The sequence below is a fragment of the Balaenoptera borealis genome, assembly GCF_965194805.1.
Source record: "Balaenoptera borealis genome assembly, chromosome: 3".
Taxonomy (NCBI): domain Eukaryota; kingdom Metazoa; phylum Chordata; class Mammalia; order Artiodactyla; family Balaenopteridae; genus Balaenoptera; species Balaenoptera borealis.
The window spans coordinates 84,683,967-84,708,098 of NC_138866.1; the positions used below are offsets into that span (position 1 = coordinate 84,683,967).

Consider the following 24,132-nt stretch of genomic DNA (forward strand, 5'->3'; position numbering starts at 1 on the left):
AGACATATTTGGGAGAAGTGCCACTGAAGGAGATAATAATAGGTATTCCTTACTGTTTTCAAAGTTTCGGACATGCCATTTGGAGGAGGTTTTTGGTGTTCTCATCTTTGCAGCGTGTTTTACATGGAGACTTTGAAATTTTGTACAACTTGATGGCAAGTATTTGGCTTAAGGAGTCATTCTACAGTGAAGAATGGCTAGCCTCATAGTACCAGGGTGTTCAGGGTGTAACATACCTGTTCCCCTGGTGAATAACAGGACATAAACATAGTCGTAGTGGCTAAGGACAATAGATATTCTTAAAGCAAGCCATATGTTAACTAGTATAACAGTTTACAAAAATTCTTTATTAAAGGAGTCCTTTTAGACATTGAACTACTCTAGAGTCACTAACAGATCAAGTCCAGTTATATAAACTTCATACAAATTACTGTGTGTAATTTTTTTCCCCAGAATTATGATGAAATACTTAACAACAGGCCTTTCTATAACAAGTTGAAAAATGTTTTGAACATGGAAGTAAAGCAGACAATCCATATATTATTTGGAGCAGGGTTTAGTAGTATAGTTTTTTCCCCCTAATTATACTAGTTGAGATATTGAAATGGAATGATATCAGGTGAATTGAGAGGTAAATGCACTTTGAAGATGGGTCTGAAAAATGATGACCCTTATTCCTCACTCCCAGGAGATTAAAAAAAAAATGCACAGAGGCACAGAGTAGGAACATTTTCGGATACTTTTATAATCAAGAATCAGAATAGATTTCTTGCACAGAATTGTTGATTTTTAAGAAAATGTTTGTAAGGGCATCAGTACTTCATGTTATTGTGTTATCTCTAGTGAAATTTTACATGAACATGAATTGCTGGATGCAGAGAAAATAGACTTACTGCCATTTGGAGAAAAAAAAAACAGCCAAAAAAGTGTTTTTGAAATTTAGAGGGAAATAATTTGATATATACAACTTTTGAACTGAGGCATAATTGTAGTATATTAAATATGACTGAACTGCTCTACAAAGATATGTTAAGTGTTGAGTGATAGTGATGGAGGTATGTATGGAGGGTGAGAAGGCTAAACCATGGGATGAGTTGGAAATTTTGAGACAAATCTAAGCTCTACTAAATTCTATCATTGTAAACTCTGCTGATAGATTTTGTTAAATAGGAAAGCAGTATTGGAAGCATTGTTTTGAGATCCATCCTGTTTCCAACTGCGAACACTGGTCTCAGCTGTCCCACAGTGCCTTGCATGTAAAGGTGCTCAATAAATATTTGAATTGATGAGCAAATGTTTAGCCTGTTAGTTTTCCAGGATCTTATAATTGCACTTATTTGTATGTTAAGTCTAGGGTGAATTTAAAAATCTTATCTAATGAGCATCATGAAAACAGACAATGGTATACACCTTTCCTAGACATCTAGAATTTTAGAATCTGATAACCATGTATACATATTGAGGACATAGACAAGCAGAATAAAAAGTGAAATAGCACACAAACAGTGAAATAACGTATGTAAGGGTCAGCTGCATTTTGGAGGGTGGGATAGCAATTATTTAATTTGGATAAAAGGGAATAATCCTGTTCACATTGGACCTGGGATTATTATTTTCTCATCTTACAGCGTATTCCCATATTGGCACTTAAAAGGCTACATGCTATGTATCCTAGATGGTGAAGGTTGGACTAAATTGTGAAGAATTAAAAATACGTGATTTTGATCCTATACTGGAAGTATCCAGATTCTAGACTTAAGAAATCTCTTAATTACACTGTTCTCAGTTGCTTTTCGCCTAGATCATCTTCGACAATGAAAGCAGGAGCTTGTATTGTCTCTGCAATTTCAGCTTCAGATGGGAGTAATTTGGGGAACATTTTCTCTAAGAGGATAAACCAAGGTAGCTTTGTACAGGAAATGACCAATGACATTCTGTAAGCCCATTTCCTGGCCATGAGTGGTTATGTAAGTGAGAAAACCACTAGTGGACACAAAAATTGTCTGGAGAGAATTAGGGACAACTCTAGTGGGTGGAGATGGCAGTTGCTAGGGAATGCAGCACACAAGTAAGGACACCAGGTGGCACCCTTTATTAACAGTGTTATATTGGTTCCTTCTCTCCCCCCGCCCCCCCCCCCATGGAGGTAAAATCACAGACTAGCAAGGAGTTGAAGGAACCAACCCCCTATTTCTTACTGTTGTGGCTAATGACCCTTGGCTCCTTCTCCAGATTAGAAAATGTGAAAATCCCATTTTATATTTCATTATGTCTGCAATACATGGTTGAAGGGAAGGAAGCTTCATGCATCTGGTAGCTATTACCAGTTGGTCTTCCCAGGAGGTGACTTCCCTGATCTTTTTGTCAACTTGTTAGCTTTACAGTTCTCATTTTTAATACCTGCTACAATACACACAAGTATATACCTGTTTTGCCACTTGGCTGTACAAAACCCACTCACAGCAGTGGGTTTAGGAGTCCTTCCCTCTTGCTAACAGGTCATCTCCCCCAGGGGTTCCAAGGATCTGTTTGGGTCAGATGAGAGATGTATCAGTGTACTATTTCTCTGGAGCCCAAGTGTTTTGGCATAGGTTAACCTTTTTGTAAGGTAATTTCTCTAAATAGCAATGAGGCAGAAAGGCTCCTAGAAAATAAGCTTAGGCTGAAACACGTATGAAATATGTAAAGGTATTTCTGTGCACGCTCTGCCATCCCCCACACCCTGCCCATGAGCTAGAAAAACTATACCACGGAATCTAGTGACAGCAAGCTTGGCAGTGATCTCGCCAAAGTAACTGTACTAGGGAAAAGGTTTCACGAGTAAATTTTGACAGGAACATGGAAAATATCTGGAGCAACAAAGTCCTGGTTAACTCTGGATGAGAACACAATGGAACATTGGAGGCTAAGGAATCCATGAAACAGATCCATAGGCACATTGACCTGACACCCCGCCTCCCTTCCCGCCTAAGCTCCCTCCCCGTTCTTCCATCACGGCCAATCAGGTTGCCTAGTTCAATACACTTCTCAGCGATCTAAAGAGTTACTCAGGAGAGTCATTTCCACGTAGGTCAACGCGCCGGACGGGCGGCGAGCAGAAACTTATATCCGTTTTAAATCCCAGCGCTTGGGAACAGACCTTATGGCTGTACCCCAGTCTTGTAATTCTGAGCTAGGAGTTAGTTTCAGCTCTGGTCCTTCGGGTCTATCAAATGCCAACCGTAGCACCCTGGGGGCGTGGTTACCGTTTTGTTGGGGCTCTGGGAAGTGCACGTATCTGGGGGACCGGGCCTGATGATACCATAAAAGGCTTGGTTTTCTCAGTTCTGAAGCCGTGTTCTGCCGACCTTCCTCTAGGAACCGTACTTGTGACTGCCTTGTGCGGAATCCTTGCTTCGCAAGTCCCCTGTCCTCTACTTCCTAGACCATTTCATTGGCTCCGCCCCTATGAGCAGTACTTGTCCACTCTGGGAACGCCCTCCTGCGTAGAGACCGCTCCCCCTCGCCTCCGCTCCTCCTACCCAGCTCGTAGCTGAGCCCAGGCGGTAGTTCGCGTTTTGAGCCGCTCGTGCCACCATAGCTGTGCTGCTGCTGCCGCCGCGGAGCTGAAATCGCTGAGCGCGATGCCTGAGGGTGCTGCGAGCCGGGCGGCCCGCGCGGCACGGGGCTGGTGAGGCTGGGCTCGAGTGGGGGCGCCGGCGAGTAGCAGGGGCTTCTGAGGGAGCGGAAAGTGAAAGGTTTAGGGCTCCTGCGGCTGGCCGAGAGCGAGCTCAGGAGGGTCGTGGGTGGGGGAGGGAGGCTCCCGTGGCAGAACGGGTTGCAGGGCCACAGCGAGCCCCGCCACGCTGAGTGTCCCTGCGGCCGCCAGCGCAGGTGCTCAAGGACCCCGTGGGACTCCTCGGTGGCCTCGGCGGTCTCCTACTTTGGACACTGCAGATGCCATGAGAACAGTTGGGAATTAACGGGAATCAGACCGGCCACTAGCCCTTCTAGGGCCCATCCCATCCTTTCTGGCAGGTGTGGCCCTGGCGTTTCTTCGCAGCTCAGGCTTTTTAGCCCCCCTTTACATGAGTCTGTCCTTCAGGCGTTGTAAGAAACCGCACTGGGCTTGAAGGTGGGGATGAGGCGAAGGGAGAGGGCAGTACCTAGAGATAAGAGCTGCAGACACGGCTAGGCGGAAGGTAAGGTGGCTTCTGCCATCTCAGGTCAGTGAGAGGGCATACTGGAAGGCCCTGTGGAGTGGGAAAGCAGTGCCGCTGTTGAGACAAGTCCTAAGATTGCGCCAGGAAGTGTCCCGGGGGGCTCCTCATCATGATGGCTGTGGAAGGGTCAACCATTACCAGCCGGATCAAGAACCTTCTGCGATCCCCATCCATCAAATTACGCAGGAGTAAGGCAGGAAACCGGCGAGAGGACCTCAGCTCCAAGGTGAGTCCTAGTATTGGGAGCCACCCCTTTCCTCCTCTCCCCTCCTCTGCTCCATGTACGTCTTTTACCTTACTCTTTCTTGGGAAAGAGGAGAACTAGAAGCTCACTTTGGCTCTAAAGGACCAAGTGTGCCCATCTCTGCCCCTCAAGAAAGCAATGAGCAAGCAGGGATGAGCATGCTGAGATTCATCTATGAAAAGGGAAGAACATGAGGAAGGCAACCTGGGTTCAGTTGTGGCCTCACTACAAACTAAGTCTGTGCTTGGGGAAGCCAGTTGATATGCTGTAACTCAGTTTTCCTTCTTGGAAGGGGGTAGTGGGACCACATATCCTGTGAAGGGCTAAGCTGCCACTAATGTAGCCGCAAGTGTTAGTGTCACAGCTGGGGTTATGTAAGACAGTGGTAGCAGAAAGAAATATGCTAAAACACCTAGTTGGAGGAATCGGCTAGGTAAATGCTCTTCCCTGGTGTCAAAACAAATTTACTTATCTATTCAAGAGACCTGAATTAATTTAAGTGGAGTTTCTTGGCTTTTTAGGAATGATAACATGCGAGGGGCCAAATATCTGCCAGCCAAGCAATTCTGGTTTGCCCTTGAACATTGCTTATCTCATTCACTATATCCCACCCTGCTGCAGAAGTTCATCAGAGACCAAGTCCCTTCCCATCTCCTCCCATGTCTGGGTGTAGGTGTTTATGCTTTCTTCAACTTTGTAGAGCCCCACAAGTTTGGGAATACAAAAGTAGACAAATTTATTTAATCCCTGAGGGAACCTGGGGCCTTGTTCCCACAGGATCAGATTAGGCTTTTGTGTCTTATAAGCAGCCTGTAAACACAGTAGCCTTGTGTAGTGCAGGATTGCTACAGGGAGAGGCATTTGAGACCGCAGCGTTTTATTGCCTTGCCTGTATCTCTTCAGAGATGAGTAAACCCAGTGAGGAATGATTTAGAATGCTAATGTACAGCATGGCAGAGTTCTGGGAGGACTTAACTCAGATCCCTGTCCCTTAGCAAAACCTTACTTGGATTTGGTCAGAAGGTGAACACCTTTGCTGTATATTTCATTCAACAGGAATCAAAATTGGGCACAAGGTTCCATGGCTGTGGAGATAGTGACTTTTCCAAGGGCTCTTATTAATCATTGTTCATAGTCTCCAGAGGCAGGAGAATGAGCCTGAAACATAGACACTGTCTTAGATTTGGCTCCGTTCACTCATTTGTTGTGTTGGATCATTCTTAGTACTGTAAGCTCTCGTATTCTTGGCTGGTAACTTGGCAATGACCAGCACTATTAGAGCCATCTTCTTTATCTTTGGCCTCTTTTTCTGACCAAGAATGGTATAGGTAATAGAAATGTATGATGGGAGTTTAGTCTTCAGTATTAATACTTATTGTAATTTTGGTCTGGAATCTGGATGGTACGGTTACCATTCTTTAAAATTTACCATGTCGTTCATCATTAATGCATTCTACAAACGTTTATTGTGTGCCTATTATGTGTAGAATCAGCGATGAATAAAACATTATATTCTTGCCATCAAAGAGCTTGTGGCTGGTCAGACATGTAAACAAATAATTACAACATGGTGTGGTAAGTGCTGTCCTAGAAGTATGTATAAAGGTGTTAACGGCAGCACAGGGGAGGGAACCTAAATCAGTTTAGGGGGATTAGAAAAAAACTTCACAGAGGAAGGGATGCTTGAACTGTGAGTCCTGAGGCAAGAGAAGAGGAGAAGCTCTTAAGGAAAACAGTGAAAAAGGGAATCCTTGGCATCACCATTAAACATCCCTGCTTCAAATAGGAATTCAGTGCTTCAGACTGCTTTAAATGGCTTTGTTTGTCCTAGAGCTGTGAATGAAGGAAATACTTAGCTGAAGTTGAATGACTCTTGAACAGTCTGACAGAGCAAGAGTGCTGGTGCATATCTTTAGCACCCAAAGTAGTAGCTGCCTTTGTGTGCCTCGGACCTTGCAGATGCCTGACTCCCCACACTCCTTACTGAAGACTCTACCTGAGATGATTCTAAAAGCCTGCCTTGTGGTAACCAACATTAAGACCTGGTGTACAAGGCTTTGTGAGCTGCTCTAGTATGTGGTAGCTGTGGTAACAGTCAGAGAGCTTGTGCTTCATGGATAAATAACTCTGAAACAAAATTTGAAGACCAAAAGACATATGCCTTTTGTGTGGGGTGGGGACAAAGAAGGAAGCGACAGAGGGCCTTTCTGCAGCTCTTACCTCATATGGCCTGCTGTTTTGAATCATAACTGTTCCTGCTATCTAAAGTAGGCTTTTCACCAAATTCTCCACTTATTTTTAGATCCAACTCTATATTTACTGGAGCCACGGGGCCTTCTCTAACTAACCCTACTACCTTGGAACCAATCTCTAATTGTTCTTTTATGTATGTCTTCATTTCCTAAGTCAGGGCCATGTTCTTTTTTATTTCCTTTACGTCACACTGTGTAGTACAGTGTAAGGAATGCACTAAATACTAAATGAATAAATGAATGAGAACAATTTAAAGATGTCAAATATAGTGGGGATAAACTTGAAATTCCAGAAGAATAGCAAAAATGATCAGGAGGAGTTTGTGACCTCTTTAGAAGAGAAAATTAGGAAGAATAAAATGTGAAAAAAAGAAATAGAGATGCAGCCTATTTAGGTGTGAAGAGCATTAGAGAGAAGGGAAAGTAGTGCTCATTAAAGGCTTTTTAATTCAGGAGAGACCTAGTTAAAAATATGGTTAAAATATGGTTAAAAGCCAAAGTGAGAGCCAGTAGAGATGGGGATTTAGGTTATTAGAGAGAGTAGATGAGAGCTGAGATTTGTATTAAACTTTCTCTAAGGGAGGGAAGGAAGTCTCTGCAGTGTAATAGAATTGGAAAAGAGTAATTTGAGGTTTTATGCCAGATCTGCTGAGTCTTGATGAAGTGTAACTCAAAGTTATCAGTTGTAAACACTCTTCAACTTCAAATCCTATGCAATTGTCAGTTCTTTCTCTCATCTCAGTTGAACTGTGTTTTCCTTAAGAAGCAAATGTGTGTGCTCTTGGTGGCTAACCCTCCCCCTCTTTTCTTAAAGTTTCTGAAAGATTTTTATGTGGAAGGAGCTGGGTGGTTTTTCATTTTAACAAAGGACAGAAATGGACTGAAGCCAAGCAGGCAAGATTTAAATTAGGGATACAAAAGGATTGCCTGTGCTGGAGGGTTGTTAGGTTTTGAAAAAGTGAGTGAGGGAGGTTTTGAAATCTTCTTCCTTATTAATAGCCATTAATACAATCCGAGTTATATATTATCCCTTTGGAAACAATGGGCAAGGTGACTGCAACTTTCTTCTAGTTCTCAGTTTTTATGAATAAAAGTCTAATTCATATCCTCCCCCCCCACCATTTCTTCCCCCAGTGTTTCTCCTGCCTGATTGTATGGTAGTGCTTTGAGCCTTTTAATATGTGGCTGTAAGAAGAATTTGTGTAGGTGAGTTTCATAGAGAAGAAGAAACTGGCAGTAATCTAATTTCAGTTTTGGATTAGTGTTTGAGCCCAGGTATTAGTACTGAGACTCTTTATTATGCCTATTTGGCAGTGAGGAGTCATATTCATTTTTTTAATATAAATTTATTTATTTACTTATTTATTTTTGGCTGCGTTGGGTCTTCGTTGCTGCACGCGGGCTTTCTCTAGCTGTGGCGAGCCGGGGCTACTCTTCGGTGCACGGGCTTCTCATCGCAGTGGTTCTCGTGTTGCGGAGCATGGACTCTAGGTGTGCAGGCTTCAGTAGCTGTGACTCACGGGCTCTAGAGTGCAGGCTCAGTAGTCGTGGTGCTTGGGCTTATTTGCTCCGCCGCATGTGGGATCTTCCCGGACCAGGGCTCGAACCTGTGTCCCCTGCATTGGCAGGCGGATTCTCAACCACTGCGCCACCAGGGAAATCCTTTTTTCAAAGCATTTATGGATCACTGGCTGGCTCTAGCTTGATGGCGCTCAACTTGGGGGAGAGGTCAGGAGGGCAGTAAGACATCAGAATACCTGTGCAGCTTTTAAAAAAATACGCATTCCTGGGCCCCATCCTATCTATATGGAATCAGAACCTCTGGGGGTACAGTTTGTTAGTTGTGTATATATTAAGTTCCACCAGAAGCTCACTGCTGGTTTCAGCCCACCCTGAAATCTGTTGGCTTCATACCCAAGTCCTCATTGAGGCTTCTTGAGAATATATAAAGCTAGCCCAGTAAGTATACTCTTCTCCTTGAGTAGTTTTTTTAATCTCCATTGTATCTTCTGGACTGATTGCTCTGTTAAACTGCGGTATCAGGGATAGATCTGAGAGAAGTGCCCTGTTGTAGGGTAAGATGTAAGGAGCTGGTCATTGCCTTACTTAGATCAGCAGGAATTTCCCTTGGGGGCAGAAATAGGAAAACTTTATGATAATATCCCTGAGTCCTAGCCAGTTTTTTTGTCACCATTCCACTACCCACTGCCCTTGGGACTCATAGCAACCAAGAGTTTTTAGTGTTTAATACATACTCTGGGCTCCTCACCTAGAATAGATGACCGAGGGTAGAGGCCTCTGGCAAGCAGCCCTGCCCCTCACCTGTCTTTGTGAGTGAACTTGGGCAAGTTCTTGTTGCGTTTTCTGTCTATGATACAGTTTTCAGTTAAGGCTTGTGAAGTGTCTTGAGCTCCTCAGAACAGGTGGTGTACAGGGAAAAGTGTGAGGTGTTCTGGTCTTGTTCCTTTGATCTCCATTTCCTTTTCCTTCCTGTGCCTGCAGCTGCCCTCAGCCTTCAAAGTAAGTCTCACTGGAGAGAGAGGATTCTTCTCTCTGCAGCCCAACACCTCTTGCTTTGCTGTCTAAAATAGCCCAGCCTCTTCAGGCTTTAAGTTGTCTTGCAAAGCCTCCCCTCGTCTGTTTGGCCTCACTTATTTCGGAGTCTAACAGTTCTGCTGCTTTCCAAGTTTCTTTTCTGTCTCTCAGCTTGTAATTTAGGGCAAGTTTCCCCTGTTGGATCTGTTTGAGTCACTGTCTTCTTTCTTGCTAGTATTTTGACTGTCTTTGGGGCCATTGGTATTTCTCTGACTTCACTTCTCTCTTCCGTTTGTTGTCCGTGTGTTTTCATTTCTTGACTAATGAAAAAGCATTCATAGAAATGAGGCTTCAGCCTGACCTCTATAACCTCTCTGTCAACCTCCTGAGTCTCAAGTTGGACTTGTGGCTGTTATCACTGCCTCTTTGTTTGGAAAACAGTCTAGGGCTTGAAATTTGGGACTATGTTTATTCAAACTAAGCTTCTCTGGGAACATGGTCTGTCCCACTGTTGTTCTCAGAGTATCTGTTGGTTTTTACTTCATGTCCAGACTGCCCTGTTGGTAGGAAAAAGAGCTACAGTGTTTTCAGTAGGATTTGTTATATTATGAATCACATTCCCACTGCTACAAGCTAAGCCTCTCCTCTGGGCTCTGTTGTTTAATGCAGGACAGGGCCAGGTTTCTGTCAGCTTTCTTTCACATCAGTTCTCAGTAGAGGTGTGGAGTGAGAGCTGCCCACCTGTTTGGAAGTTTACTGAATAATCCACATTGTGGATTTTACTTTAACTTCTGTTACCTCTTTTTTAAAAATGGGGGGTAGGGGGAGGGCAAGAAATAAAGTGAGTGTGGCAGACAGATTGGGCAGTGTAGATCTTTAGGGTTGGTACTTTTGGTTGTTCAGATTTTCCAAATCTTGGTTTCCTTCCTCCTAACTGTTGTATCAGCAAGTTCACAGTGCTTCTTAATTGGCCACAGCATTTTCCTCTGGTTTTGAAGGACGCTTACAGAAGAATGAGTTCATATTATGGATATCTCCTCTAAGACTTCTAGGGAGTGAATTCCACGCTCTCTCATTTTATCACAGAGAATGTTTGTAATGCTCTGTGTGTTGATTCCCTAGTCTATAAAACAATCTCTTTTTAGGTTAGATTTTTAAATTTATACACTTTATCTCTCCCCCTAAACCTGGAATGGAGCTAAAGATACTTTCCCTTCCCTGCCCCTTCATTCGTAGTTGAGATTTAAATGTACTGGAAGATCTTGGAACGACACTTTGTGAGACCACATGGCTGTTTTATTTTGTTTTTTCCCCCCACTTTGTCACATTCTCTTTTGGAGGAATCCTGAGAAGGAATTCCTCAGGTTCTTCTGGGTTTGAACATTGCCTCTCACTTGTGCTGAGCTCACTAAGTTTCTGACTTCCCATCATACCGCTCCTCTGTCTTTGCTTTCTTTGTTCCTTTAGTGGTGCTTCTGGTCATTTCCCCGTGAGTTCAGCTGACCCATTAAAGGTGCTTGCACTTAAAAACGAAACTTAAAAAAATTGTGAAATATAACAGACATTGAAAGTTTATGAAATATAATAATATAACCTTGTATTGTGAATAATTATAAAATGATTGCTCACGTAACCACCACCCAAGTCAAGAAGTAGAACACTGCCAAGTTTCTGAAGGATGTGATGCTAATGGTGTCATTAAGGTGAGATGAGATTTTTCTCTTATGTAATTAAGATGATTTTATTGTTAAAAATCAAAATACTCAAGGACTTGATCTTGACTATTTGTTCTTTTCAAGTTTCTTCTTCTCTATCCATTATAGATTTGTGCTATTCAACATTTCCAGGTAGTATGCTTATTGGAACCACTCCTTTCCAGCCTTTGTTGTCAGTGCTTCCTGTCTTTATCTTACAATAATAATACTAGAAATAATAATATTTGTAGTGGTAATAATGGCTAACATTTATTGCGTTTTTTGCTGTGTACTGTGCTTAAGCATGTACGTATATTATCTCATTTAAGTTTCCCACCACCCTACTATAAGTACTATTACTATCCCCATTTTGTAAATGAGGAAACTGATGCTCAGAGAGGTGGTTATGTAGCCAGTAGATGACTGAGCTGGGATTCAGATCTTGGCTATCTTAACTCCAAAGCCTGCTCTTAATCTTTATCCTGTACTCCTCCCAGGGAGTCTTCATGTGCAAAACATGACACTGAGCACAGAAGTATGCCCAGTATTGCTATAGCCAAGAGTCACATCTGCGATCAGCTTGGAAAAGGGCAGTACTTTAAAAAATATACTTTTCCCCCAACATTCCCCATAAAAGTTAATTTAATGAACTTCTTAGGATGTTATTTTAGAACCATCATTCAGTAACCCTTGTCCCTTGCATCCTTGCTCCTCTTCCCACTCCCAACTCCAGATTTTGTGAACTGTATCCCAACTTCTCATTCTGTGGTACCGTTAGGAACTGTACAGCTCGTGGTTCTGTGGGTACGTGAATGTTAAGTTGACAGGGCACAGCTGTGTGGTTCCAGATGACCATAAGCCACAAATAGTTGCTGCTTCTCTCTCGGGGTTGGAGTGAGGTGGGGCAGTGAAGTGGAGACCAACAGATGCCTCGGTTGTTTTTTTTTTTTTTTTTTTTTTTTTAATTTTTATTTATTTATTTATTTATGGCTGTGTTGGGTCTTCGTTTCTGTGCGAGGGCTTTCTCCAGTTGCGGCAAGTGGGGGCCACTCCTCATCGCGGTGCGCAGGCCTCTCACTATCGCGGCCCCTCCTGATGCGGAGCACAGACGCGCAGGCTCAGTAGTTGTGGCTCACGGGCCCAGTTGCTCCGCGGCATGTGGGATCCTCCCAGACCAGGGCTCGAACCCGTGTCCCCTGCATTGGCAGGCAGATTCTCAACCACTGCGCCACCAGGGAAGCCCCCTCGGTTGTTTTTGTGTGTGGGTATCATGAGGCTTTAAACTGTTCTGCTCTTAGTTGGCGGTTGATTCTGTAGCTCACACTCCTGACTGCTTGTTAGTGCCCCCTACCCCAAATCTCTCCTTCTTCATCCCCATTCGCCACCTCTTTGTTACCTCTGTGGCTGTCTCTGCGCACAACGGACCTTATCTTTGAAGCCGTGGAGAGTCGCTGAGTTGAAATGCCTGTTTTCTGTGAAAGAAGCTGGATCTAAAATACCCTGTGCCAGGGCTGATCTGGATGATGACAGTTGGGGCTCAGTGAACATCAAAATGAGCAAAAATGAGGTCATTTGCCCACCTGACTCTGTTTGGCTGGGTGGGCTCCAGGGTTGCTAAGTTCCTTGAGCAAGTGCCTTGCCTCACCTGATCTCAAACTTGTATTATTTTGATTTATTTCCTCAAATAGGCAACAGTGATAACATTATGGGTGCAAAAGCATGGGCTCTTAATGCATGCTTTCCTGCAGCTGCCCCAGTTAGTCCTGAGGAGAGGAAGCCCCAAGCTCGTTTGTGATCATGGGGGAGGAGCTCGGAGCATGCTCAGAAATCTTGATTCTTGCCATCACTCAGCTACTGCCTAGAGAAAAGCAATCAGCTGCTTGTCAGGACTAAACATGCAATGGGCAGGCTGCAGGCTTGCCTCTGGTACCCTGACACTATTGGTCAGCTTCTATTTGGAAAAGCACAGTATCATTGCACACCATGATGGTTTTCATATGCCATAATAACCTGCTGCTGACTTTTCTGAACATGCCCTTTCTCCTTATGATGTCCTTCCTTCCCCAGGCTGCTTTGGTCTCCCTTTTGAGGCCTCCACAGCAGCTGTGGTAGAGACTTTCCCTCATAGTTGGCTGGTGAACAGGGCTTCTCTGAGTTGAGGTGTAGACAGATTAGTGGGTGGGGGCAAGAGGCCAGTGGTCCTGTTAAAATGCAGATTGAGATTCAGACCCACCCCAAGACTGCATTACTACCAGGCTCCCAAGTGACGCCCATGCTGCTCTTCCTTGGGCCATACTTTAAGTAGCCACATGCTGGGTGTGTGTGTGTGTGTGTGTGTGTGTGTGCGCGCGCGCCATGCTGCTCTTCCTTGGGCCATACTTTAAGTAGCCACATGCTGGGTGTGTGTGTGTGTGTGTGTGTGTGTGTGTAGTGGGGGCTGGTGGGACAGCTTCCTCACTTCTGAGGGAACTGGATTCTCTCTCATTTGTAAAATTGGAATACTAATGGCTTTCTCCCAGGGCTGTTGTGAGGATTCAATGAGATTTAATGAATGTGAAAGCACATTGTAAGATCTAAATAAGTTTACAGCTATTACGGGGTTGCTAATATTATCAGGGTCCACAGATTTCTAGAATATCCAGGAATTTTCTTCTAATTTTCTGGCAAGATTTTATTCCTTCAAGTTTCCATTTGTGAGAAGTCCTTTTTTGCAGGTTCAACCTCTTCTGTTCCAGCACTGAATCATCTTCCCTGTGCAGCTTTTTATTGTGACCTATCTTCAGCCCCTTTTTCTTGCCAATATTAACTTGTATCAACTATACTTTAACTACTGACCAAAAGAAAGGCTTAGCAAATATTCTTTTTGATACTAACTACTGTGTAGTTTATTTCAGGGCTATGGATATGATTTTGGGGAATTAAAAAAGGCAAGCTAGTGAACCAGGAGTGGGGGGAGTCCTAATTTACTGTGTCTGATTGGAAATCACTGGAGTAGTAAGCATGCTCTTTAACAGCAGTAGCTTCTGTAGAAATAAATATAACTTTTTTCTTCTTTTGGGGCTAATTCATTTATACTGGGAAATAATTTGGGAAGTGAATTAGTCTTAGAGCTTCCTTTCAGACTAAGAATTTAAAAGGCAGAGTGAAAACGCATTAATTTTATGACCCATTGTTTTACGTTTCTAATGTTGGGACGAGAGTGAAATATTCTATTTAAATAATTTTTGCTTAAAGAAAATATATGAAGATGTGGGGAAACAAGTGCACTCATACCCTTCTGCTGTTGGTGAAAGCAGACACTGATCTAACCTTTTTTAGAGGACAACTTGGTAATATCCATTAGAAAAAAAATTTACATATTCATATCATTTGATTTAACAGTTATAATTCTGGGATTTTATTCTATGCAAACATTTACACCACACAAAAGTGTATATAACTGAATTTTTTTGTTGTTGGGGGGCGTTATTCACAGTAGTGAAATCTTTGAAGTAATCCAAGTAACCATCAATAGGAGATTGGTGTACATCCATAAATGAAATACCTTGTACTTGTTGGAAAGAATGAGTTCAATCTATATATACTGATATGAGAGGATATACAAGATCTATTAAGTGACAAAAAGCAAACTGTATAACAGTTTTTAAGTTAATGATTATTTATATTTTGTTAAAACATGTATGTTAGTATATGCATAGAAAAAATTGTGAGGCTATAAATACCAAACTGTTGTTAAAATTGGTTACCTCAGGGAGGGATAGTAGATTATGGTGGACATTCACTATCTACATTTCTATATTTCTGTAATGTTGGAATTTTTTACAATGAGTGTGTGTTATTTTTGTAAGTAGAAAAAAACAGTAAAGATAAAAGTCTCTCCAATTTAAACATGTGTATTTCATATTTAAAATGTTTAAATTTAAAAATCTGTATACTCATTTTATTAAAGAAGTTATGTACAAATGTTGGAAAATATATCTGGTATAATAAACTTTGTTTTTTTAGTAATAATAGGACATAAAAATATTTTCTCACAAATTCATCATTAACTTCTTGAATTTGAAATAATTCATTTCTTTTTTTAAAAAAATATTTATTTATTTAGGCTGTGCCAGGTCTTAGTTGCGGCACGTGGGATCTTCATTGCTGCACCTGGGATCTTCGTTGCTGCATGCGGGCTCTTTAGTTGCGGCATGAGGAACCTTTAGTTGTGGCATGCATGTGGGATTCTAGTTCCCCGACCAGGGAACGAACCTGGGCCCCCTGCATTGGGAGCGTGGAGTCTTAGCTACTCAGGAAGTCCCGAGATAATTCATTTCTGATACTCAAAAATATTTCCTTGGTTAGCTTTGGTAAATAAAATGTCTTTTTATACTTTCTGAAGTACATGTGCTTTCTGAAAATATTTTTTTACACCATATAGAGAAACGTAAAGAAGAAAACAGGTCATTCATAATTCTAACAGCCACAATAACTACTTATAGTTCCATTCATTTCTGATTAAAAAGGACAGGTAAAGCTCTTTTTAAATAATAGTATTGTTACTTTTATTAAACAAAAATTATCTCAATCTTTTTGGACTTACTCGTTAATTATAATTTAAGTCAGATTTATGAAGAGCCATGCCATGCATGTATTTACTAAAGTCAGGGGTAAAACTGTTTGGTTTGTAATCATGCAAGGCACATGGATTATTCCATTCAGACCTTCCCCAATCTTTCTGGAAAGGCATCAGAATCCTGCTTCCTGCTCCAACTTCTAGGTTTGGCTATGATAGATGGAGAATTCTCTAGGAGGTTAAAGAATTTACTAAGTAAGATGCACCAAAGAATATTCACAAATATTTTTAAAGTATTAAAAATGGATTCAACAAATATACTATATTAAACATTGTGTGCTGTGCTATAAGCATAGAGTTGTATGAGATACAGCCTCTGCCTTACAGGAGATTATAGAGTAGCAGGAGAGATCAGACAGATCCTTAAAGAACTTCTGTACTACAAGGTACTAAGTAACACATGTCATGTGAATGATGAAAATTAAGTGCTGCTGTAAGAATACCAAGGAGGGAGGAGTCACTTCTGGCCAGGTTGATCATGGAAAGAATCATAGGGGATGTGATATTTGAGCTGGTTCTTGAAGGAAGGGTAGGGTTTCAGTATGGGATGGTGGAAGGGAAGGGCATTCCAGGCAGAAGAATATAAACAAAAGCCCCAGAGCTCCTTTCCAGAATAATGAGTAATCCAGATTGCCAAAAGCACATCATTCATATGGTGAGTAGAAGGAAATAGAATTAGAAGAATGATAGGGCCCATTGACAGATGGATGCTACGCTAAGACATTTATAATTTATTTAGTTGGCATTAAGGAGCCATTGAAAGTTTTTGAGCGGGTGAGGGACATGATCATAGCTGTACCATGGAAAGATTATTCTAATGGGTTGCGGAGGGGAGGGCAGGGTCTACAGTAAGGAGCTTGATTAGAAAACCATTGCTGTATCCAGGAATATGGTGCCGAAGGCCTCAACCAGGGTGTTAGCGTTAGGAATGGAAAGGAAATGAGAATTTTATAGAGAATAACACATTGAAGAGACCTTCCTTCTTCTAGGAGAGTCTCATGGAACAAGTTGGCATGATTGCAGGGACACTGAGAGTCCTCTCCACTCCCCTTGTCCCAGAACGCACGTTCGCTTTGCACACTCAGTCCAGATAAGGAACAGTTAGTATTCTCCCTGGTTACAAAGTTTGGAAACCATGAGATTAAGAAAACTCAGGCATGTAGAGGTGGTGAATGAGGAAGAATTAGACCTTTCTTGATGATCAGATTTTTAGGTCATAAAGCTTTGTTTGTGGTTCTGGTCTTGGTATAGCAAGGACTGACCTTAGAGAGGAAAAAAATTTTTTTTTCCTTTATTCTGGTTGCTTAAATTGAGATGTCTCCTATCCTTGCCTTTCTGATAACTGGAAGAGAAAGAGAGGGTAGGAGTACCTGCTCTATACCAGGCACTGTGTTATTCAAGCTGCTGTTTGGACTTGGGTGCCCGCTGTTGGCTGTATTATAATTGAGTCCTTTGGCGAGAGGCCTCTCATTCGCTCCCTTCTGGTTTGAGGTCTGATGCCATCCTTACCTCTTCCTCCATCTGCACATGAAATCATAATCCCCTGCTTCTAACACCGTAATTTTAGTTGCCTTGGAAATGGGTGTCAGCTGCCTGTGTTGACTGTAGGTTCTAATGCCAGCTGGATGTGAGCATGCTCTGACCAGGTGGGGTACTCTGACATTGGAAGACCCTCTGTTACTCTTTTCTCTGCAACCATCTCTGTGAGGAGAGGTCAGAACACATTTTTAGACCCATTTAAGCTACTGATAAGACCTGCTACTTTTTAAAAAACATTAACGCTAGGAGGAGAGGACCCTGTTGCCCCTCTACTTCATCCTGTGCCCTTTGCCTTCTACCTTGGTTCTCAGACCTGTCCCTGATGCCTCCCTGATGGCATGGTGACTTCCCTTTGTTCTCTTTCAGAAACTGTAACATGCTGGTGGTTTTGGAGAACCTGAACTCCCTCCTTGGTCACCATGGTTTCTGGAACCAGACAGACCTAGGTTTGAATCCTGGTTCTTCCACTGACTATTTACTTGACTCCTTCATAACTAAAATGGAAATAATACTAGTCCTTCATAAAGTCGTCAAGAGTATTCAATGAGATGGTCTTACAAAGCGTTTAGCACAGTTCTTGGCGCAGAGTACACATTCAATAAATGGTATCTATTATGACTGTAGATCCTCTCTCTGCCCAAGACCTTTTGCACCCCATAGGTGTGGGTATTCTTGTAAGAATACTCAGAGCATTGTTTTCTCCCTAGTCCCAGGAGGGGTTGAAATTTGGAAATAAAAAGGCAAAATGCTTTAATTGAATAGTTCCCCACCTGATTAATCACTGGAACCACCTGGAGAGCTTTAATATGCAGATTCTTGAACCCCACTCCATAGCTGTTGATCAAGAATCTTGCAGAGGCAGGGGATGGGTATAGGGTGGGGACTGCTATCTGAAAAAAAAACTTGTTAAGCCCTCTGAGTGATTCTATTGATCAGCCGGAATTGGGAACCTCTGTTCTCCAGTCTCCAGAGGCTTATGCTAAAGGATCTCTAAGGTCACCTCTTCCCAAGCAGTGGCAGACTCATCTTCCTTAGAAGCTAAGGCTGTTTTAATTGCAGCACAGCAGAATTGGCTCAGCTCCAACAAATCTTGATCTCTAGTGAGGGAACTTGGTTTTTCTGTCATACTGGAAGTTGTTTCTGGGAGACTTCATGGTATAGAAAGTAGAACCATAAATCAGCCACAGAAACCAGGAGCAGAGTAGAGAGGCAAGGTCTGTTCTACAGTTTTGGAGTGGCCATTGTGTCTCTTCCTGCCTCTGACCAGATGGCACTTTGGTCTCTGAAGGAGCAGGAGTGAGTGAGCTTGGGCATGATACCCGCTTCCCCCTTCCCCCTCCCAGGGCTGGTCACTGGGTCTTTGCCCAGCTGGCTAAGTCTCTGCACAAAGCCTCCTGGCCTTGGCTTCCTCTGTGGCTTTTGCATAAGTGGCAATTCTCAGAATCTGGTGGAGAATCTGCTTTGTGAGATTAGAGTGTAGTGTGTGGGCAAGAGACAGGCATAGTTATTCTTAACCTGCAGGAAGGGAGGGAAAGGCAGAGAGGGCTCTGCCTCGGACAGGTCTGTGACATGCTTGTTTATAGAAATAGCAAGCCCATAGTTTGGCTGGAATGACTTATAACTCAGGTATTTATAACTTGTATTGAGTGGGATTAAGAAGTAGAGAAGGGGAGAAGGGCGAAGAAAGAAATTGGTGGCAGCAAAACATGGCAACCAAAACAGAGATCAGCTTCCTCACAGTTGCTGGGGTTTCTTTACCAGTTTGAGGTCAGCTAAATCCTAGATGACCCTGGCCTTTTGTGGCTCTGGCCCCTTAGTTTTCTGTCTCGAGGGAGCAGCTGCTTTCTTGCCACTGCAGACTCCCTGTAGTAGTCCCTCGCACTAAGAAAGCAAGAACAGATTCGAATCGTGTATGCTGTGGGCTCAACAAGAAACCCTTCTCTGGCAGTGCTATTGTCTTGGCTCCACCCACTGGATCTCTCATTGGCTGGTGCCTCTCCTCTAGCCTGTGGGCTGGTCAGATCTAGGGACTGGAGAGACAGATACCAGAAGAGTTTAGAAGGCCTTGCTTGGAGTTCCTGAGATCATGTGTTTAGGGGGTTGGGACTGCTGGGGACCCTGTGCTATGTTGCAGATGGCTTTGGACTCTGGAGAGTCCATTTCTTGGCTTCTTCACTTCTTTTTAGCACTTACATTGACTACCCCATCCTTCTGGGAACTCTCCCCTTCACTGGCTTCCTGGTTCTCCTTCTCCCTTTCTAACTGCCTGAGCCCTCATCTTCTCCGTACTCTAAAAATAGCTACAGCCCCATTTCTGTCCTCAGCCTCACTCTCTCGTCCCTCTGTCTTCTCCTGCCTCATTGTACTCTCAGTGGTGGTTTTCACCTCCATGTGAATAATTCTTTTTTTTTTAAAATATTTTATTTATTTTTATTATTATTATTGTTTTGGCTACATCAGGTCTTTTTGCGGCATGCGGGATCTTTCATTGTGGCGCGCAGGCTTCAGAGTGTGCGGGTTCCCTAGTTGCGGCACGCGGGCTCCCTAGTTATGGTGCGTGGGCTCCAGAGCACGTGGGCTCTGTCGTTGTGGCACGCAGGCTCTCAGGTTGTGGTGCGCAGGCTCAGTAGTTGCGGCACGCAGGCTTAGTTGCCCCACGGCATGTGGGGTCTTAGTTCCCCAACCAGGGGTTGAACCCATGTCCCCTGCATTGGAAGGCGGACTCTTAACCACTGGACCACCAGGGAAGTTCTGTGAATAATTCTTTTTCTTTCCATAGATTTTTAAGAATTTATTCATTTCATTATTTATTTTATTTTTGGCTGTGTTGGGTATTCATTTGCTGCACTCGGGCTTTTCTCTAGTTGCGGAGAGCGGGGGCTGCTGTTTGTTGTGGTGCGCGGGCTTCTCATTGCTGTGGCTTCTCTTGTCGCGGAGCACGGGCTCTAGGCGCGCGGGCTTCAGTAGTTGTGGCACGTGGGCTCAGTAGTTGTGGCACGTGGGCTCAGTAGTTGTGGCTCATGGGCTCTAGAGCGCAGGCTCAGTAGTGGTAGCGCCCTGGCTTAGTTGCTCTGCGGCATGTGGGATCTTCCCGGACCAGGGCTCGAGCCTGTGTCCCCTGCATTGGCAGGCGGATCGTTAACCACTGTGCCACCAGGGAAGCCCCCATGAATAATTCTTAAATATCTATTTCTAGTCCTCACCTCTCTCCCAAGCATCAATTCCATGTGTATGTTGCTAAGTTGAATGTTCTGTGGTTCCTACTAAATATTCCTGAAGCGCCTTAGATTCAACATGTCTAAAACCGACATCATCGGTTCCCATCCTTACCCGCTTTGTCCAGACCCAGCTCCTCTTTCTGATCATGGCAACATTTCTTTTCATAGCACCACCTTGTTCCCTATCTCTGAAGTTCAAAATTTGAGTCTTCTGTCTTTTTCCTCCAGAGTTGTACAGTGCCCCGTCTTGCCAATTCTGTTTGCTTTGTCACTTTTTTCTTTGTCATTATTTCTTTTCTACTCTCACTATCTTCATGCTGGTCTAGATCCTTATTACCTCTCACCTGAACTGTTGTAATAGCCTCCTAATTGGGCTCCCTGCCTGTGCTATGTGTCTTTTATACATCATCACCAAACATAGCTTTGATTGTGCCCCTGGTTTGAAACCCTTCATTGGCTTCCCAGAGCCTCCAGTTGACCCCACTTAGTTTGGCAATCAAGGCCCTTCCTGGTCTGGTTATAGTCTACCTCTCCTGACCTAAGTCTCCTACAAAAGATCCTTGCTTTCACTGTTGCTCACCTACTCTGTTGTTTCCTTCTGTCGAACTCATTCATGCAACTTCTACTGAGAATTCCTTTCTCTGTATTTCCATCTGTCAAAATCCTATCCTCACTGCAAGGACCAGGCCACATTCCATCTAGTCTTCCAGGAAAGCTTCATTGTTTCCCTTTCCTGATCCTGTTCAGAAATCATCTCTCTTCCTCCTTTTTGAGCACTTCGTATCTTTCTTATGACCCTCATCACGTACTGGATTACTTTGTAGTATGTCATTCATCTTCCCTAATGGATTTTGAGGACCCCCATAGCATCCCAGTGACTTTCAAACATTTTTGAGAACAACTCACATTAAGGAATACACTTTACATTGTGACCCAGGGCACACACACACACACACACACACACACACACACACACACACACACCCCTGAAATAAAGTTCCACGTTCCGTACTTACCATCACTACATGCCATGAGATCTATTTTTTGTTCTATTTTAGTTATTCATAACCCATTAAATCAATTTCAAATCCCATTAATAGGCTGCAATCTGCGTGTTGGAAAATACTGTTCTATCTAGTATGAATGAGTAGTCCCGTCTGTCGCCTCTGAGCCACCTGTTTTTTCCATCTACTTTAAAGAGAGCCAGAAGAGCTCTTAAACAGTTGGCTTTATTCTTTCCTTCTCTCTTGGGAATAGGCTATTATGAAGTTATCCCTTTATCTCATTACAGTGAGGGATGATTTTGCTTTCCTTCTTTCTCTTAGGAGGATACAGTACTGCCCTACCTAGTGCATGTTGGGAGGGGTGGGTATTCAAGCCTTCCTTTGCAGTGTGTCTGTAGTAATTCTGCCCTCCTGCAGCCTTGCTTCTGGGGAAAGATGACACTCTCTTTCAGGTTGGTGTAGGCTTTCCCCCATCTCAACACTCTCCACCTGTCCAAGGAAAGGCTGGGTCACAACTCGAGTATTCTCCCTGCTTCTAGGCTGTGTTGCAGATGTGGAGGAGATCACTGCAGAGTACAAAGTGGGTACCCTCTTCTTAATTCTGAGTTTTCATTGTGCATGATGTTCCTAGAACTGTGGATGTATCAGGCTGCCAGCTGCCTGTAGCAGTTGTGTCCCAACTCACCAGCCAGAATCATTTACCTGGACTGGTGTGTCTTTTGGGCTATATTTCATTGGCATTTGGGCCATGAGGATTTGGAACCGAAGTTCCTGTCAGAACTTGGGGCCCCATCCCTGACTTTGAGGACAGCTATTTTCTTATAGGGCCTCTTCCCTGCCTCATTTTCCTCAAATGATGCTTGAGGCCAGAACTCTCATACTAGTGGGCTTGCTTCCTTATGAAGAGAGATGCTGTAGTATAGAGGAGGGGCTAGGTTATTGGTTGCCAAGGTGTAGTCACAAAATCCCTGGGGTCCCCAAAACCCTTTTAGGTGATCTCTGCGATCCCCTCTTTTCCAATTACATATCCAAATGAGGCCAACTTTTTTTTTATCTTCACCTAGAATAACATATCACAACAGATTGAATGCAGATGCAGTTATGAGAATCCAGCCGTTTTCTGTTAAGCCAGACATTAAAGAGATTTGCGAAAATGTTAAACAGTGCCACTCTTCTCACTAAATTTGTTTGGTTTTGTTTTGGAAACTAGAGTTACTTTTAATAAAAGTGTTAACATGTAATGGATTTATTCTTAGTTTTGAATGAATTACATTTATTTAAGTATTTCCATTGTAATTTCTAACATAGTAAATATTGACAGATATAACTTGTATAAATGAAAGCTCTTTGAGGTCCTTGATAAATTCTAACAGTGTTAAGAAACCAAAGAGTGTAAGAGACCAAAAAGTGTGAAAATTGCTGGGCTAGGTCATGCTGTGGTAACAAATCACCTCAACAACTCCATGACTTAACGGATAGTTTATTTCTTGCTCATACTTTTGTTGCAGTGTGGGTCAGTGCGGGCGCTCCGTTCATCAGAGTTACTCAGGGACCCAGGCTGAGGGAGACCTATCTCATCACCTGCTGCCACACTTAGCAGTCAGGAGAAGGGATGTGTGCAGTGGTCCTTGAAGACTTCTGCTGGAAGCAGCGTGTCAGAGCATCATAAACATGTGCAGCCTTATAAGCTCTTAAGTGAGAAACCTAAATCAAATAAAAACACAGATTCTTGAGCTCTCTGTACCCCTTCCCCTCACATTGCTGGGTCAACGAGTGTCAACGAAGTGGCTTTGGGATAAAGAGAAGTCAGGGATGTGAACTATAGAAGGATGTTGCTCATGAGGTGCTGAGCCCCACACCACATCCTGGACCATATTTTTTCTCTCTTTTAAACGTTTACTGTGCAATATTTAAGGCATACAGTAAAGACATGTGGAATAATAGAGTGAACCATTGTGTGCCCACCGTCAGCTTAAGAAACAAAATGTTACCTGTACCATTAACCTCCCTTTATGCTTGTCCTCATCTGGACGTGGTCCTTCTGTCACAACCAGTTTTATTTCATTTTATTATTATTATTTTTGGCCACATGGCTTGAGAGATCTTAGTTCCCTGACCAGGGATTGAACCCGGGCCACGGCAGTGAAAACGCCTAACCTCTGGACCTAAGAGTCCTAACCACTGAGCCGCCAGGGAACTCCCACACAACCAGTTTTAGATACTTTGTAGAGAGCAACTTTACTGGCCTGAAATACCCCAGTTTTCTTGTGCTTCCCATCTCTGTCCTTTCACTGTTCCTGAAGCCTCTGCCATGCATTCATTTATTCATCAAATATTTATCAAGTGCCCATTTTGTGCCAGGCACTGTTTAAAGTGCTAGGGATGCATCAGTGAGGGGTAACAACTTAGGCCTTGCCCTCGAGGAGCTCATATTCTGGTAGAGGAGATAGTAAGTATGTGGACAAAGATATAATCAATGTTGGGTCACTATCTGACTCTAAGTATAATGAAGAAGAATAAAGCAGGATAAGTTGGGTATAGAGTGATAGCAGTAAAGCCAGTCTGGAAAGCCTTCCCTGTGGAGAAGACCTTTGAGCAAAGACCTGAGTGAATTAGCTGTGTGAGTAGTTGAGGCAAGGGAGTTTTAGTGGAAGGAATAAAAAGCATACGCAGAGGACCTGAGGCTAGAATCTACTTGAGGTGCTTCAGGCACCAGGGTGGTTGAGGTGGAGGTAAGTGAGGGAGAAGTGTAGGAAACGAGGTCAGAGAGGCAGCCAGAGGCCAGGTGACTTAGGGCCTTCTAAACCGGGGTGAAGAATCTGGATG

General features: G+C 43.3%; 1 protein-coding gene across 2 annotated transcripts in view; it reads left to right on the plus strand.

Annotated features, from left to right (window-relative positions):
* Positions 1 to 76: 76 nt before the first annotated feature.
* The window catches only part of MAPKBP1 (mitogen-activated protein kinase binding protein 1), a 56,509-nt gene continuing 32,453 nt past the window's right edge, over positions 77 to 24,132 (plus strand). For both annotated transcript variants that reach the window (XM_082387797.1, XM_082387798.1), the window contains exons 1-2: positions 77 to 3,670; positions 4,206 to 4,428. In XM_082387797.1, the coding sequence (XP_082243923.1) occupies positions 4,312 to 4,428 (117 nt within the window). In that variant the 5' untranslated portion in view covers positions 77 to 3,670; positions 4,206 to 4,311. The remainder of the gene's footprint in view (positions 3,671 to 4,205; positions 4,429 to 24,132) is intronic.